Here is a 17,500-nt window from a genome sequence, read left to right as displayed (position 1 = left end):
GGAGAGAGAGAGAGAGAGGAGGAGGAGAAGGATAAGAGGGACAAGATTTGATAAAGGAAATGCCTACTTGAGAACAAAAACCCATGATAATATGAATCACAATTCTCAGTACAACAAGATGTGGAAATACGAAAAATATACGACACATACAGTCTAGAAATAAATAAAATCCCTCTATTGATAGAAAAAAATGATAAAGAATATATTTTATAGATGATTGCGATAGACCATTTTTTAAGACAACGAAGCAGCTATCAGATATCAAAGGAAAATAAGAGATGGTTGGATCACCTTCCCCCCCCACCCCCCACCCCCCAGCAACAACATGTGCCAGGGAATCCCACTGACGGAGCCGCTGTAGCTTTTTCCTGTCGTTTTCGGGTCTCTCTGTGTTTGTTTGTATGTTTGTTTGCTTTGTCTGTATGTCTGTCGGGTCTCTGTATGTTTGTATGTTGTATGTTTGCTTTGTCTGTATGTCTGTCTCTGTCTGTACGAGTATGTCTGCCTGGCTTTCTCTCTATGTCTGTGTGTCTGGCTGCCTCTGTCTGTACGAGTATGTCTGTCTGGCTGCCTCTCTCTAGATGTCTGTATGTTTGTATGTTTGTGTGTATGTTTGTTTGCTTTGTCTGTATGTCTGTCTCTGTCTGTACGAGTATGTTTGTCTGGCTGCCTCTGCCTGTTTGTCTCTGTATGTCTGTATGTATGTATGTCTGTCTCTGTCTGTACGAGTATGTTTGTCTGGCTGCCTCTGCCTGTTTGTCTCTGTATGTCTGTATGTATGTATGTCTGTCTCTGTCTGTTCGAGTATGTTTGTCTGGCTGCCTCTGCCTGTTTGTCTCTGTCTGTATGTCTGTATGTCTGTCTGTCTCTGTCTGTACGAGTATGTCTGTCTGGCTGCCTCTCTCTATATGTCTGTCTGTCTGTCTCTGTTTGTACGTCTGTCTGTCTGCCTCTATCTGTACGAGAATGTTTGTTTGGCTGCCTCTCTTTAAATATCTGTATGTCTGTTTCTGTCTGTATGTCTGTCTATGTTTGTATGTCTGTCTGGCTGCCTCTGTCTGTACGAGTATGTCTGCCTGGCTTTCTCTCTATGTCTGTCTGTCTGGCTGCCTCTGTCTGTATGTCTGTCTGGCTGCCATAATCGGTCTGTCTATATGACTATCTGTCTGTCTGTCTGTCTGACTGACTGTCTCTCTCTCTCTCTCTCTCTCTCTCTCTCTCTCTCTCTCTCTCTCTCTCTCTCTCTCTCTCTCTCTCCCCTCTCTCCCTCTCTCCCTCTCTCCCTCTCTCCCTCTCTCCCTCTCTCCCTCTCTCCCTCTCTCCCTCTCTCCCTCTCCCCCCCCTCTCTCTCTCTCTCTTTCTCTCTCTCTCTCTCTCTCTCTCTTTCTCTTTCTCTCTCTCTCTCTCTCTCTCTCTCTCTCTCTCTCTCTCTCTCTCTCTCTCTCTCTCTCTCTCTCTCTCTCTCTCTCACACACACACACACACACACACACACACACACACACACACACACTTACACACACACACACACACACACACACACACACACACACGCACACACACACACGCACAAAGCACACTTTCTCCCCCTTTATGTGCAAAGCTGACCAGAATGTTGTATAATGTTGAACTTGTTGCTTCCACTCCCAGCGCTGTAAGAATCCTGTCTGACACGAGATCTATTAATATCATTATTATCAATATCATATTAATGATACTAGGAAAATTTTCATGATTATTAGTATTGTTGTTTTTGCTGTTATTACTTTTAATATTATTAATTTTGTCATTATTACTATTATTATTATTGTTTTTCTTTATCATTATCGCCATTATTTTCATTATTATCATTATAGTTCTCATTATCGTTATCATTATTATCATTGTTATTAGTATGATCATCATCATTATTGTTATCATTATTGATATTGTCATTATTATCACAACTATCATCATCGTCATTATCATAATCTCCGTCTGGGTCTTAATAAGGAAGAAAATTAATGGAAGCTGGAAAGTCGAGGTTTCGCAAGGCGCGAGGGACAAGTCTGGAGTCCCAGTTAACCTTGACATATTATCCCTTGTAACTTCACGGCAGGAAAGGCTTAGGGGAAAGGGTGGGGGTGTGGAGGGGGTTGGGGAAGGTATGGCGGGAGGGGTGGAGGGTGGAAGAGGCATGGGGTGGGTATGGATGGGCAAATGGGGGGGGGAGGTAAGGGGGGGGGGGTCAGACGGGAGGACATACGGGACTTCCAGAACCAAGATGGACGACTCTCCCGCCTCTTCAAGCAATCGTTGTGAGATTCTTTTAAGGGAAATATCGTATCGTTTCCGAAGGAGAAAGAGAAACGATTCTGCAATTTGCTTTTTATTTGTAATACGATTTGGAACTCCCATGTTTATCATTATCAATCGTTTCATCGTAGGTTTAAATTACGAAGGAAAAGCACAGTTGGCAACCCCTCCACGTAGTCGGTCATCACACGAAAAGTCGAAGATTCAACACAAGACCATCTTGATTTTTTTTTAAATTGTATTGCATATTATATCGGCCTATTTCCTCGCAAAAACTGCCTAGCGACATCGGAAACCTCCCTGTTTTATTGTCTCTTATTTTGCTATTTTCAAACTGCCATTACGTTGGTATTTGTATTACCATTATTTTATTGCAATCAGTCATGGTTGATTATCATTGTTGTTGTTGGTATTGCTAATGTAACGTGGTTACCATTATTAATATTATCATTGTTATTATTATTACCATCATCATCATAATCCTCATCATCATCATCTTTATCATTATTTTTATTATTATTATTATTATTATTATTACTTTTATTATTGTTGTTCTTATGATGATTATCATCCTTATTATTACTTTATCATTATTAACCTCCCGGTCTCCCCCCCCCCCCTAGGAACCTCGTGAAGCAGACGGGCGCGACGCTGAGCACCCAGGAGGAGGCGCTGAAGGCGGCGAAGGTGGTGGTGGTCGCCGTCGGGAGGGACCACTACGACTACCTGCCCATCTCCCTCCTCAGGAACAAGGTCCTCATCGACGTGTCCAACAACACGGAGAAACGCAGAGGCCCTCAGTGAGTACTTGGGGGAAGAGGGGGGTGGATAGAGGTGGGTGGAGGTGGGAGGAGGAGAAAGAAGGAGTGTAGAGGGTGGTAGAATTGGAGGAGGAGAAGGAGGAGAAAGAAGAAAAGGAGGAGGAGGAGGAGAAGGGAATAGTGTATGGAGAGGTAGAATTGGAGGAGGAGAATGAAGAAAAGGAGGAGGAGGAAGAAAAGGAGGAGGAGGAGGAGGAGAAGGAAATAGTGTATGGAGAGGTAGAATTGAAGGAGGAGGAGGAGGAGAAAGAAGAAAAAAGAAGAAAAGGAGGAGGAGGAGAAGTGGGGACAGTAAAAGAAAGAGAAGGAAAAGAGGAAGAGGCAAAAGCAAACAGATTCGGAGAGTCAAACGCTGATTTAAGAGGGAAGAAATATAGGAAGAATAGGAGAAGGAGAATTAAAGAATTAAATTAATAATTAAGAATTAAATAAATCAAATTAAAGAATTAAACCTATTGAAGAACTTTAGCGGTACACACAGCTCTAGAATTCACCCAAAGCGGTCCAAAATAACCCCATACCCTCCCCCTCCATCCCCCTGTGACACCTTTTTTTTTCTTTTTTAACTCGTTCGCGGATTCCTTGCAGTTACCGCAGCAACGCCGAGTACCTGCAGGGCCTGGTACCGGAGGCCAAAGTGGTCAAGGGCTTCAACGTGCTGTCGGCCTATGCACTCGAGAACGGCGGACTCCAGGGCAGTAAAGAGGTCAGGCGCTTGGCAGTTGGCCGCGGGTACACGTGCACGTAGGCCTATGCATGGATATAGATCTTCATATTCGTATAAATACAGACATAGAAAACGGAGATAAACAGGGGCACAGACATAGATGTGGATACAGAGAAATAGATGTGGACAAGGACGCAGATTCATATAAATATAGACATAGAAAACGGAAATAAACAGGGGCACAGACATACACGTGGATACAGAGAAATAGATGTGGACAAGGACGCAGATTCATATAGATATAGACATAGAGACATAGAAAACGGAAATAAACAGAGGCACAGACATATACGTGGATACAGAGAAATAGATGTGGACAAGGACGCAGACATGAACATAGATATAGACAGTGACAGAGATATAGACGCAAACAGGAATACAGACATACATATATACATTCGTATGAATGTAGAGAATGGATAGAAATTGACATAAACACAGACATAAACATAGACAATACATTGATATAAACATAAAAATAGATATACGTACAGGCATAGATACAGATCCAGCCACAGACATATATACTTACACATATGCGTATTCATGTACAGATATACAATATGCATAAACATAAAAACACACACACACACACACACACACACACACACACACACACACACACACACACACACACACACATAGAGAGAGAGAGAGAGAGAGAGAGAGAGAGAGAGAGAGAGAGAGAGAGAGAGAGAGAGAGAGAGAGAGAGAGAGAGAGAGAGAGAGAGAGAGAGAGACACACTCACACACCCACCACAAACACACACACACACACCCACACCCTCCCCCACCTACACCCCACACACCCCCACACACACACCCTCCCTTACCCCCCCTCTCCCCCAGCAGCGACCTACCCAACCCCACCTCCTCCCCCGCAGGTCTTCATCGCCGGCGACAATGGCGAGGCGAAGGCGAGCGTGGCGGAGGTGGCTCGCGTGATGGGCTTCCACCCGGTCGACTGGGGCAGCCTGCAGGCCTCCAGGGACATCGAGGACGTCCCCCTCAAGTTCATGCCCTCGTGGAAGCGCCCCGTGGCTGTCGTCTTCGGCCTCTTCGTGTTCCTGTGGCTCCTTGCCTTCCTGTCGTAAGGGCGAGATTCATCCTGTGGTTTTGTTGTAGTCGTTTATGTTTTGTGTGTGTGTTTTAGGCGCTTTTTTTGTCTATTTGTTTAGTAACTATTGTTATTTTTGTTTTAGATTTTTTTTTTTTTTGTAACTATGATTATTTTGTAATTTTTTCGTTGATTTATTCAGTAACTTTATGATTTTCTGTTTTAGATTTTTTTTGTATTTTTGTTTATTTGTTTAGTAACTGATAATTTTTGTGTTTTAGATTTTTTTTTCGCTGATTTGTTTCAGTAATCTTATGATTATTTGGCATACCAGGTTATTGTGATATTCAATCGTTGATATTTTTCTTGAGTATATTTATGATTGTTTTTGATATTCAAAGTTAGTGTAATATCCAATCGTTGATGTATTTCTTGATTTTTTTCAAAATAGATATATGATCGTCTTTGATATTCAAAGTTATTGCGATCCTCACTTATTGACATACTTCTTGTTTTTTTGTTTTTTGTTTTTTTCTAAAGGTGACCGTTTCTTTTGTCATTCCAGGTTCCAGATCTGTTTCAACCTGTACCTTGGCGGGTGGGAATGGGGCTGGAAACATCTTGGAATGCAAAACTTCAACCGAGTAATTGCCATTCTTGCGCTGTGGACTCTTTCCTTCTGCTACATTCCAGGTAAGCATTGTGATTCCTTCTCGAAATTGGTCTAGCATTTCACACTGAGAAACGTGGATGTCAACGAAGTAATTGGAATTGAGGTACTTTTTTATTTTTTACCAAGTATACTGAAACCGGTATTTCAAAACGATTATTAGATAAAAGAAAAAATCCTTGTTTTTTCATCTAATGAATTAACCGTAGGTGGTATTCCTTTCCCTGAACAAAATACACACATATCTGATGAACTAACCGCAGATGGTACTCCTTTCCTTGAACAAAATACACACACACCTGTCGACGAACTAACAGCAGATGGTACTCCTTCCTCTGAACAAAATTTCCACATAACTACTAACTACTAACGAATTAACTGAACCGCAGATGGCACTTCTTTCCCTGAACAAAATACCCACATACCTGATGTCGAACTACCCGTAGATGGCACTCCTTTCCCTGAACAAAATACACATACCTGATGAACTAACCGCAGATGGTACTCCCTATACTGAACAAAATGTCTGATGGCGAACTAACCGCAGATGGAACTCCTTTCCCTGAACAAAATACCCACACACCTGATGGACTAACCGCAGATGGTACTCCCTTCCCCAGGTCTGTTAGCAGCGTACATCCAGCTGTGGCGCGGAACGAAGTACAGCCGCTTCCCCAAGTGGCTCGACGACTGGCTCAAGATGAGGAAGCAACTGGGCCTCATCATGCTCGGGTTGGCTGGCATTCACGTAAGGAGGATCTTAGTTCTGTCACTTTTTTCCTTTTTATAAAGTGGAGTGTTTGAGATAAGACTCCCGAAGCGTATTGTGGAAATCTTCCTTCAAGATAAGGCTCCAATCGCTATCAAAATCTGGATCACGACCCGTATAGAACGAAGGAGACAATACCACGAAAAGGAATAAATATGTGGCTTCGCTTCAGCTTATCCGTGCGGTATTTTACGCTCGGTACAGAATCCTCATCCATCTAACCGTACCCTTTTTTTTCATCCGCCATTCCCAGGCTTGCATCTCTGTGGCTTACATCACGCCCAAGACGACCGAGTGGGTGTACGAGGAACCCACCAAGATCAAGGCGCTGGTGGAGATCAGCAAGAACACGACGGAGACGAAGACGCTCAAGCTGTACGACTCGGAATTCAACTGGCGGGGGGAGCTCTTCCTTACGATGGGTCAGTATGGGTTTGGTTGTGCTGAGGGAAGGTTGTTCTCTCCTTCTCTCTCTCTCTCTCTCTCTATTTCTATTTCTCTCTCTGTCTCTGTCTCTGTCTCTGTGTCTCTGTCTGTCTGTCTGTCTGTCTCTCTCTCTCTCTCTCTCTCTCTGTCTCTGTCTCTGTTTCTGTCTGTCTGTCTGTCTGTCTGTCTGTCTGTCTGTCTGTCTCTCTCTCTCTCTCTCTCTCTCTCTCTCTGTGTCTCTCTGTCTGTCTCTCTCTCTCTCTCTCTCTCTCTCTCTGTGTCTCTCTGTCTGTCTCTCTCTCTCTCTCTCTCTCTCTTGTTATTGTTAATACCCTGTATTCATTATCATTGTTATGATCATTGTAATACTTTTCTTATTTATCATTATCATAATCATCATAATTATTACTGAAAATGGAGATCATTGCCACCCTCTTTCCTTCGGCCTCGCAGGAGCCATCTCGACGTGCCTACTGGTGGTCCTGGGCATCTCCTCGCTGCCGTCCGTGACCGCCACCCTCTCCTGGCGCGAGTTCACCTTCATCCAGAGCAAGCTGGGCTGGGTGGCGCTCGTCGCCGCCTGCGCCCACGACATCTTCCTCGCCTGGAACTACATGTTCCTCTACTGGGGCTGCTTCAACACCCTGCCCATCGGGCCGCAGGTGGGGCTCGTTTTGTTGCCATGCGTATGATTAGGAATATACATTCACACACACACACTCATATCATACATATATGCATGTGTGTATATTGCGTATAGATACAATGCATCTATGATTACACTAGCGTTTGGAGACAATGCCAATACTGATTTCTGTCAACCCATTTCTTTTCAGTATGCATTATACCCAGCATTCATCGCAATCATCATGAAGATCCCGCTGCTGCTGCCACCTGTTGACAACTACCTACAGAAAATCCGGAAGGGATACGAGCGCAACAGTAAATACGAATCGGGCAAGGCTGAAGTAGCATAAGCGTGGCGGCGGCATTTTAGGGTGCTCTTGTGTTGTAAATTGTGAATCTCTCTTTCGTGTGATGTGTATCCCTTTTTCTCGTGGATACTGTATAGAGACTACTGGTTTTTCGTGCATAAACTTTTATCGCAGGTTTCAGCACGTGGTATATTTTCTCACGTGCTCCAAAAGGCTGCGAGAGTGAAATTAATGGAAGCTGGCAATTCAGTTGTAATATGATAATGTTCTACACATTTGGTTTTACATTATTGGTGTATGCTGATATCTTCACTTAAGTATGTAGTAGAATATGCACTAATGTGTGATGTATGGGAAGACACTTCAACGAAACTGAAGTGTAGAATATAAAATAAAAGTATTTTTGGTACTTTCAACTGTGCTATATTTATGTGACATAAAATAATACAAAGAAATATCACATTACTCTTGTCTCTAAATGAACAGAATAATATTTTTACTGATTATTGTGCCATTTTACATGTGCACAGCTTGAGGGATTACTTGCCAACAATCCGGCTACATTTTAGACAAGTATGTGATTTGTTTCGAGAAGTAAACGTGCGGAATTCCTGTCCAACATATTGCGAATGGAACAGTGATGTGATGAACATATTCGTGTGTTTTCTTCTTCCTTTCGTTGTTCCATTTGCAAATCGGAAAGCAAAGTAATTGTCTTGTATAACAGGCAAATATTATGTGGACCGTCAAAGGTTTCACTTTTACTGCATGGTGTGTCTACCACAATGCACGATTTTTGAAGGATCTCTAAAAAAGATATTTTACGATATACGGCATTACTTTCTGAAAGTGTGTATCAAATATTTCCTTCATTGTTATTGTATCTGACATTTTTGTGCAATATATTTATGTACAGTAGACTTCATTTTAGATGCGGTCGGTTCCAGATGATATTGATCTTACCCCCCTGTACTAAAATATTAATGGATTTTGCATCTTCGCGTTAAAAAAAAAATGAATAATGCATTTCTGGAATTGTTTCTTGCACCGTGAAAATGCATATTCGTTTTGATTTTATTTGTGAATATTTGTTCATGTTATTACGACTGATTGTATATGTTCCTAAGTACTGACTGCGGTTTATGGGAGCCAAGTTATGACGACTTTTCAATAGTTATGCATTATATATGCTGGAAACCTAGTTTAATGGAGTATTTAGCTCCAAGAACCATTTCAAAGATCTAGTTGATTGTGTACAAGTGACGGTACAACCAGTTTTCAATGTGCAATCCTGGAACACTTGTGCAACCATTAGATACAAGGAGTCGAGTTTCATTTCCTTGTGGACGGATGTGTGTTCAGAAAATAAATGCTTATCCAAGGCATACTCACACAGTCTTTGTTTATCCCTGTTTTTGTGCATTCCGGGTGCTATGTCTTTTGATTATGTTACTAATATTGCTTCGAAAATTATATGGTGTAGCAGATACTAAGGAATTTTTTATTTTCAGTCACGCAAACGAACCACGGGTTTTACACCTTAAGAAGTGGACAGAAGGGGATGAAGAAAAGAGGGAAAAGGAAAGGGGGAGAAAAGACCATGCAAAATTAGTTGATGCTAGGGATTGGGGGTACACTGGGAAAGGATTCTTGTGTAATTCCATTGAAGTATGTGCATGCATGTATATACGTGTATAAATAGATAAATCTGTGTATGGTTGCATCTGTGTGCAACTGTGATTTGGAAAGAGAAATGGTGAAAAATAAATTTTGAAAAACAAATAGAAATAGGAAAAAAAACACTGAGAACAAGGAGTATAAGTAATATAGCAGAAAAAGTACAAGAAGGAAGTAGTAGAGAACGTGAAAGATTGAGATCAATATTGTATGAATTAGTTTTCCGACCACAGCTCTGAATTTGCTTCAAACATAAATAAGAAAGTCAAACACTTATTCTAAAACTGGCCATTAAAACAAACTTTCTCCTCTGAATAAAGTCTATACCGGATCTTTGATGGAGGAGAGAGAACTTATCAATTTACTTTTACATATATACAAGTACGTTTGTGTTTATGCAAATGTGCGTGTCTGGTTAAGAACCTACAATCAGTCACAGTTGACAAGTTGGTGGTTTGACAGTTGACGATAATCGTTTGGTAATCGATACCTTAGCAAGTAAAAAAATATAGTACTATCCTGTTCATAAAGTTTTCTAAGGACACTTCATTTTAAGGACAATTTAGAGCAACTTTATTGAAACAAGATAAAATAAAGTGCAAATACTTTTTAATACTTTCGGTTTTCATGATTTACCATCAGTTGAGATACATATTTGGATACATCTGTTAAATATGCACAATTAACAAATTTTACATTAAGCAGTGGCTCTTGTCTTGCATCATTTATGTCACGCATTACAAACTTGATCTACCTCTACTAGCAAAAACACAAATATAAATATACTGAGAAAACTTAAAAACTAATTACATGTTTATATATTACAAACAAACATTTCTCATCACAAAAAGGTCATTTTGAAGATAGTTGCATTTAAATGTTTTAGTTTTTTATCCGACCTATCAAGTTTTAATTCTGTCGTCAATGCAAGAGATTCACGTTAGAAGTTGATATACATTGTTCTCTAGGAATAGTATGAAAAAAAAAAATATATATATATATATATATATAAAATGGTATAATATTGGTAAAAGGGTAATCAAAATCTATTCTACCCAGGCAAAATTTTATTCCTGTGATAATAGTTAAGCTGGTAAGATCTGTCAGACTCAATGGGTATAACAAGTACCTATGCAAAATTATTATTACTGATAGTAAATCTTCAAAACAACACAGTGAAAGACTGTAAGAGGAAGCCATGCCACTTGCTCTTCCTCTTTTTCTAAGAATCCATGGTAAGGCCAATACTGGGATACTTGTATATATTTTGAAAACTATTAATAGTTTACTTTGTGTATGGTTTAAAATATAACCTTTATGTGGTAACAGCATTTTTTAAAAATAGGGTCAAAAATTATAAAAACATCACCATGAGAAAGAAGAATGGAGAACAAGAAAGAAAGTCATTAACCGTATATATATATATTTGGATGCTAATTCTTGCTGGCTCTGATGGCCTGTCTCTGTTGCTTGTTGGCCACAGCCTGTGGAGAAAAATGATGCCCATTAGAAACTAAATTAAAGAGTAATAAACGGAGCTAGTTAAACTATCAACATCAAGAAAATAATACAAATACACCTTTGAATACAGAAAGAAAATGAAAGATTTCTCTGCATTAAAGCTCGTAATTAGACCAACCTGGAAACCAGACTTGATGGGTGCAACAGAGCATCGAGAGTTACACTGCTCACACTGGAGGAAATAAAGTCGAGCATCTTTCTGAAGGATTGTGTCAGGGGACCGGCAAGTGTGGCAGGTAACGTATTCCTTGATATATCTATGGTCAGTGGAATAAAACAATATTGTCAGCAAATTATAGTTGCTACTTCCAAAAGAAATTACATTTAGAATTAATTTAGCAACATACTTGATCTTCACTGAAGGTAATACTAACACTTTTTTAGAGCACTACATTTTTGTAAACAATCACAATTTGTAGACCTTGATGTCAATCAACTTACCGCCTAAGAACATTTTCAATTTGTTTTTGTTGGAATCTGCCTTTAATGATCAACTGATTATTACCTGAAAAATGAGGGAGAAAAGAAAATGTATTACCTTGCACAAAAAACAGAGAATTTGTCAAATAAGTTTGGCTTGAATACAGTAACTGTCCAAGCACGCAATGCATTTTCTCAAGTAAACCAAGTGGTCTAGGGTGGCATCACATATGCCATGTCCACTGTAATTTTAATCTATTGTGTCTACACACCAGTGGCACTACAAGTGCTTAATCACTTAAGGAAAACAGTACATTAGCATCTTGATACATCATATCAAATAACAAATAAAGATCTTGGAAACTGGCAGGAAAGCAAAAACCACTTTTACAGAAAAATAAATAACATTGCATAGGCAAGCAAGGAGTCTTGACACTACACATAAGTTTTAGTATGGGCTGGGCCTACAAACCACTTAGCTACACAGGAGAGTCGCCACTCAAGCAATACCCAATGCCCAGATTTCGGGTCACATGTCCAACGGGTTCATATCGATTCAGTGATTATAAATATTAACACTATAACCATTATCTTGTTTAAAAACTAAAATCAATAAAAAAAATCTGCAAATCAATCAAAAGGGAAAATAGGTGAGATAGGGAGAACTAATGTAAACAACACCTAATAAACATAAATCACAATGGACATGACACATACTATAAGCCTTCCCAGAACAATGCTCATTTGTTATATTCCTTTTCATTCCAACCACTGCTTACAATAAGACAGTTCAGCCCTCAAAATTTATGATAAACCATATAAATATCTATGATAAACACTTTTTGGTTGCTAAGTCTAATAACTTCTACATTACACCATCGGTGTAAATGAAGCATAACTAAAGATATAACAACTCTATCAAAAGTGTACAAAAATTTAAAATGGGTAGTTTCTTTTTATCTCAAGATAATCTGGGATGATTCAAGTATAAAGTTGGAAAAAATTCTGGTGTAAATGTTCTTTAACTCTAAAGGTTTCTAAGAGTGTAGCCATCACAAAGAAGCATAAAATATTGTACACCATGGTGAATCTGAAACTCATAATCCCTAGAAGTTAAATGTGGGACCAATTCATGACGGTTAAACACTAATGAAAGTTGGAGATATTTAAAACATGTAACGATCAATGGAAAAAAGTACTTAATCTCTGAGTAATAGATATCGAATCAGAGAAAACATGCGCACAAAATGTCTCTGATCCATGAAAGCCTTTTTAAAGACCTTGATTAAAAACTAATTCTTGTACACACTCGCTACCAAACTGAAGGTACAACCAATAAAAATATTAGAGCAGAGACTTCATGGTACTACAAGTTAATGCAATTCAGCTTTTTTCTGCAAGAGAAAGATAAACAAACTATGACTAACTCACCGTCAATACTTCCAGAGGTACCTAACTCAGCCAGTAAGAACTGAAGTAAATGTTTCGGCATTCTATGTAGTAAGCGGCAGATTTCTGAGAAGTTGGCAAATGCGGTTTTCTTTGATCCAATTCTTACAACCTGTGGGATACGGGTTTTAACATAAATTCCTGATCTATTTAGATAATCAATGTAGTTAACATGGTTTAGCTTCAAAATCATTTCATTTTGCTACAATGGCATACTGTATACTGGTATTCTGAATGTCAAAAGCAAAACAGTATCTAAAATCTGAGGACATAGAATGCTCTCTTACCTGTGGGGGCTTCATTACGAATTTCTTCTTCTCTCCGGTTGCCATTTCTGGGTTCTTCTCTCGGAGCTGATTAAAAGCACGTTCCAGGAGCTCATCGTAAGTGTAGTCTCTCTCTGAGCCAGACCATCCATCTCCTGTTTCTGTAATATTTTAATAATTTTTTTTTTTTTTTTTACATCAAACTGAGACAATGGAAGAAGTGGGAGGGGAGTAGAGAGTAAGAGAGAAAGGGGGAGGGAGGAGGGGGAAATAATAGGGCAAAAGAGCCAGAGAAAGAGAATGCTATATTCTTATGAATAGTATTATTCACTGTTTAAATTCCAACAACAGAGACCTTTGTGCAGATATCAAATACAAATTTATGAAACAGGTTTTCTCATCTTGGTGCGATATAATCTGAAGTGGAAGGTGAACTATTGCATCTCCTTATATCATCTTATTGCCTATGAATAAGAGAACTCCACACGACACACCCTTGCTTGCACCCCTTCCCTGTCCATGCATTAGGCCGTCCATTCACACACTACTTACCTCTTGTTTCTTCACATACTACAGACTCCTCTGAGAGCAAGAGTAAAACATTTTGTATCATTAATCTCTGGGTATGAAATTATTGTGAACATGAAAACCATATTTCTAAGTTCTGCAGCAATAGAATCAATTTTTACGATTAACAAAAATTTTGAAAAAAATGAAGTCAATGTCTCCCATCTCTCTAATTTGCCAACAATATACATCATAAATTCTGTTTACCACCATTACAATTTGCCAAAAGAAATCTCAAAATCAAATGAAAATAAATCAGCCAATTTTAACCATATGCAAAGAAAAAAAGTGTACTTAGGCTAAGTAGCAGATTTTCCCAATGCTCAGTAACTAGCAGCTGTAAAAATACAGACTAGAACTTATAGATAAATCCATATGTATCACTTACTACTACATGGCAAAAAATAGGCATTTGTATAAGGTTAGAAATATCTAACCATTCAATAATATTGATGAAGATCCAAATTTTCAACTAGTTGAAGCTTTACTTTATAATAATAAAAACATTGCAAAAGGTTAATGCAGACTTAAATAAAGGTTTACTGTATCTGAGGGATTGCTTTTAGTAGCCTAAGCATACTCTCTTGGTGGAGGATCATAAGGTTAGATTATATCTACTAACATCATATTATCTGTAGTTATTGCGCAGGTACCATTGTCTGTTCATTTTCAACTTGAAAGAAATTCTGAGGCATTGACATTTTGTTCCTAGGAATATAAAATTATGTAGAGCACTAGCATCCCAGTAAGATCTTTCTCCTAATGTAAATACCTGCTAAGCTGTAACAGGTCTGGACAATGAGCTGTTAGGATTGTTGGGAGGAATTCTGATTTTGGTTATACCATAGTAATAGTGAAGTGCCATGTCTGTTGTTTGGTATATTGCATGAATCGAACCACAAGTACAAATCCTTGATACAATTCCCATACAAGTATGCACTCTTAATTCTTGGCAAAAGCACTCCACTATAACACTGGAACACAGATAACTATCCTAAAATAATTCCTCCAATATAATCTCAATCTACAAGAGACTTGCACCTTTTGGGAAGCCATTTTGATATTTTTGGTAATCTGACTCTAATACTACATTTCATAAATAGCTATGACATCATAATTTGTTATTCCTGTCCAAATCAAAAAATCACAGCAATTCTCAATAATAATCCCTATGTTAAAGACAAACAAATGTAAATATTATCCAAAATATTTACAAAGATTTATTGAATTATATTTGTTACTTAGATATTTAATATAACAAAATCAATACATGAAAAAATGCAAGGGACATAAAAATTGTTACTGTTGTTTGCTTTAGCGAGCAAAATAAAGCATACCAGAATTGGGAAGTACTGCTGGCAATTATAAATATATATATCCCCAAAAATGCGGGCACTAAAAGTATTCTGAAAATGGTTTCGAAATTTACCAGCAACATCGTACTTGTTCCTCCTAACAATGATACAAACAAACAAAAATAAAGTTCAGCCAAATGCTTTTACAAGATTTTTTCTTTCTTTGTGGCACTCACACTGTTGTTATTTTGGGGGACCAGTACTGCTAGAGGTATCATTTGTAATTTGAGTGAAGATAATCAGACCAATTCAGAGCAAAAATTTGTAAGGAGAGGACAATTTTACTATCAAAGGCTTGTATTACTATATACTACTAATTCTTATTAATCACAATCACATTTGTATAAACTTACTGGTAGACTTCATGATTCCAACAGCATGAGAGAATTTATGTAAATTGCAGTTATTAATTGGAACCTTATCGATTACTGTTTTGGGTGCCAGGGGGTATCCAAAGTTGTAATCCTGGAGACTACTAATGATCATTATAATCGGTGAAAAACACAAAAAAGCAACAAGAACTAAATTAACGTTGACAAGATAATACTTCTTTTAAAAGTTCTTCTTCTGGGACATTAATATCAATGCATATTTCATTTGTAAAGATATACTATATTTACTGAGACTGAGTTCTGGTCTACTGACAGAACAAAGGTGTATGACCTCTTCTAGACCATGTTCGTATTATAGAATTATGAGATAGTCTGCTTAAACCACTGTTGATATTCTTTTATCGCAGGTATTGCTAGACAAATGGTAATAGGGAGATCTATCATTGCACAATTCAATCATATTTCTGCCTCATGAATCTGATACATGAGAATCGTACTTCCTTCTCTGAAATATATTACAGGATATCTGGCATCCTTAATAAACAACGCTGCTTTGAGAGCATAGTGTTAACAATATATTTCTGCAGATTTAACATCTGACACTTATATATTGTGATGTAAAGGAGAACACTTTTACAAATCCATAGATTCTACCCATACAATATGTAATTATCATCTAAAGTTATTTTCAAGAGATTATTCCCTTTGATACTCTATTTAATCTACATATTAGAATAGGGATCAAAGCTACTGTACACTAAATGTGTAAACAATATTATCTGACTTCAGTAATAAAGTTTTTTGATATGGCTGAACTGTATTCTCATGTGATTACCAGTTCTAGGAAGATCATTCAAAAGAAGATTTCTGGGCAACCCCCAAATGTCACTCAAACTACAAGACTCACCAACATCCTTATCATCCGCGTCCATCAAGGCTTCCTCTTGCTCGGCAATGAGGACGTCAAGGTCCTTCTTCTTCTTGCTCTTCTTTTTCTTGGCTTTGCTGAAGTTGATATCAAGGTCGAACTCATCCACTTCAGCTAAGGCAGGGTCCTTCTCCTCGTTCTCTGCAGTGCTGCCTTCCTTGGTCTCGGGCAGAGCATCGTTCAGGTCATCCATGCTGAAAGGTTTTGACTTCTTTTTCTTTCCTTTCTTCTTGCCAAACATCTCCATATCTGCAGCATAAGAAATAGACAGTGAGTGATGTCTTATTTGTTTTGGAGAAGTGAAAGAAATCAGGAAATAATTTTAAAATCTACTGTGATACACTGAATCACTTTCAACCATTCCCCAGCGACAAGCTTACCATCAATATCTGGTGTGTCTTCTTTAGGGGCCTCAGAGACCTCATTTTCAGGGCCAGTTGGTGCTGGCTCTGTAGCGGCTGTGCCACTGCCATCTGCTAAGGCTGCATCTAAGTTGAAACCGGTCTTCTTCTTTTTCTTTTTTTTCAAACTTGGATCAAAGATCTGAAGACAAATCAATCAGTAATTAATAAATGATAACAAATGCATCCTGCAGTGACTTTCAAAACAAGACTTGCATAATTACACTGGCTGTATTTCATCCAGACTACAGATTATTGGCGGTTTGGTGGTTTTTGCCACAGAGCCGACAAGCATGTAGCTTCCAATAAATAGCACTTAATTCTCTTTTGCATAATTCATAAAAAAAAAAAAAAAAAATTACAATCTGTATAATTCTACAGCAATTATAAAAAATAACAATGCTTATTCTAAAGACATGTAACAACTGTTGCCACGAAAAAAAAAAAAAAACTTATTTACTAATCAAACATCAAAACCTGTAATACACCAATGGCACAATTTTTTATTGGTACCATAAACCAGATTTAAGTATCAGCTGATGAGATATCCTAAAATTGGAGGAGAAGAATCTACAATTCTAATTTACAGATTCACCAATAAAATTGCTGATCACCTAGTGTCTAGTCTCAGGAAAGAAGAAACTAGAAGCTCATTGCAGACTCTGGAGAACTTTGGGTTATCATTTTTTCCTTCCTGAGACTGGATGTAGTCCTACGTCAAATTGTCCTCAACTAATATTTGAATCAGTAATACAGTACCTCTACATTATACGAAATCTGCATTTCAAGATATTCCTTGGTCATCAACAGCACTTCTCTTCACACATTTAAAATAAGGCAGTAAGCTGACTTCAATCACAATATCGCTGTGCAATTGGTATTTG

General features: G+C 38.4%; 2 protein-coding genes across 5 annotated transcripts in view; one reads left to right on the top strand and one right to left on the bottom strand.

Annotated features, from left to right (window-relative positions):
* LOC113815310 (metalloreductase STEAP4) overlaps positions 1–9,091 on the top strand; it is a 58,563-nt gene extending 49,472 nt beyond the window's left edge. Inside the window, exons 4-11 of the mRNA XM_070142803.1 lie at positions 2,919–3,095; positions 3,705–3,822; positions 4,728–4,933; positions 5,466–5,593; positions 6,191–6,318; positions 6,593–6,761; positions 7,219–7,427; positions 7,602–9,091. Of these exons, the coding sequence (XP_069998904.1) occupies positions 2,919–3,095; positions 3,705–3,822; positions 4,728–4,933; positions 5,466–5,593; positions 6,191–6,318; positions 6,593–6,761; positions 7,219–7,427; positions 7,602–7,742 (1,276 nt within the window). The 3' untranslated portion in view covers positions 7,743–9,091. The remainder of the gene's footprint in view (positions 1–2,918; positions 3,096–3,704; positions 3,823–4,727; positions 4,934–5,465; positions 5,594–6,190; positions 6,319–6,592; positions 6,762–7,218; positions 7,428–7,601) is intronic.
* Positions 9,092–10,426: 1,335 nt separating this feature from the next.
* Positions 10,427–17,500, bottom strand: part of eIF2beta (eukaryotic translation initiation factor 2 subunit beta) — a 9,725-nt gene continuing 2,651 nt past the window's right edge. The window contains exons 1-9 of one of the 4 annotated variants that reach the window (XM_070142804.1): positions 17,376–17,486; positions 16,596–16,758; positions 16,195–16,464; positions 13,586–13,615; positions 13,055–13,194; positions 12,750–12,879; positions 11,340–11,403; positions 11,017–11,155; positions 10,427–10,861 (exon numbers count right to left, since the gene is read on the bottom strand). In XM_070142804.1, the coding sequence (XP_069998905.1) occupies positions 10,811–10,861; positions 11,017–11,155; positions 11,340–11,403; positions 12,750–12,879; positions 13,055–13,194; positions 13,586–13,615; positions 16,195–16,464; positions 16,596–16,758; positions 17,376–17,420 (1,032 nt within the window). In that variant the 5' untranslated portion in view covers positions 17,421–17,486 and the 3' untranslated portion in view covers positions 10,427–10,810. Of the gene's footprint in view, positions 10,862–11,016; positions 11,156–11,339; positions 11,404–12,749; positions 12,880–13,054; positions 13,195–13,585; positions 13,616–16,194; positions 16,465–16,595; positions 16,759–17,375 lie in introns of all 4 variants that reach the window. The other 3 variants (XM_070142805.1, XM_027367047.2, XM_027367051.2) reach the window with 3 other exon arrangements.

Source organism: Penaeus vannamei, chromosome 30, assembly GCF_042767895.1.
Source record: "Penaeus vannamei isolate JL-2024 chromosome 30, ASM4276789v1, whole genome shotgun sequence".
In the NCBI taxonomy this organism is placed as follows: domain Eukaryota; kingdom Metazoa; phylum Arthropoda; class Malacostraca; order Decapoda; family Penaeidae; genus Penaeus; species Penaeus vannamei.
Note: the sequence above shows the minus strand (reverse complement) of the source record. Positions and strands in the feature narration are given on the sequence as shown.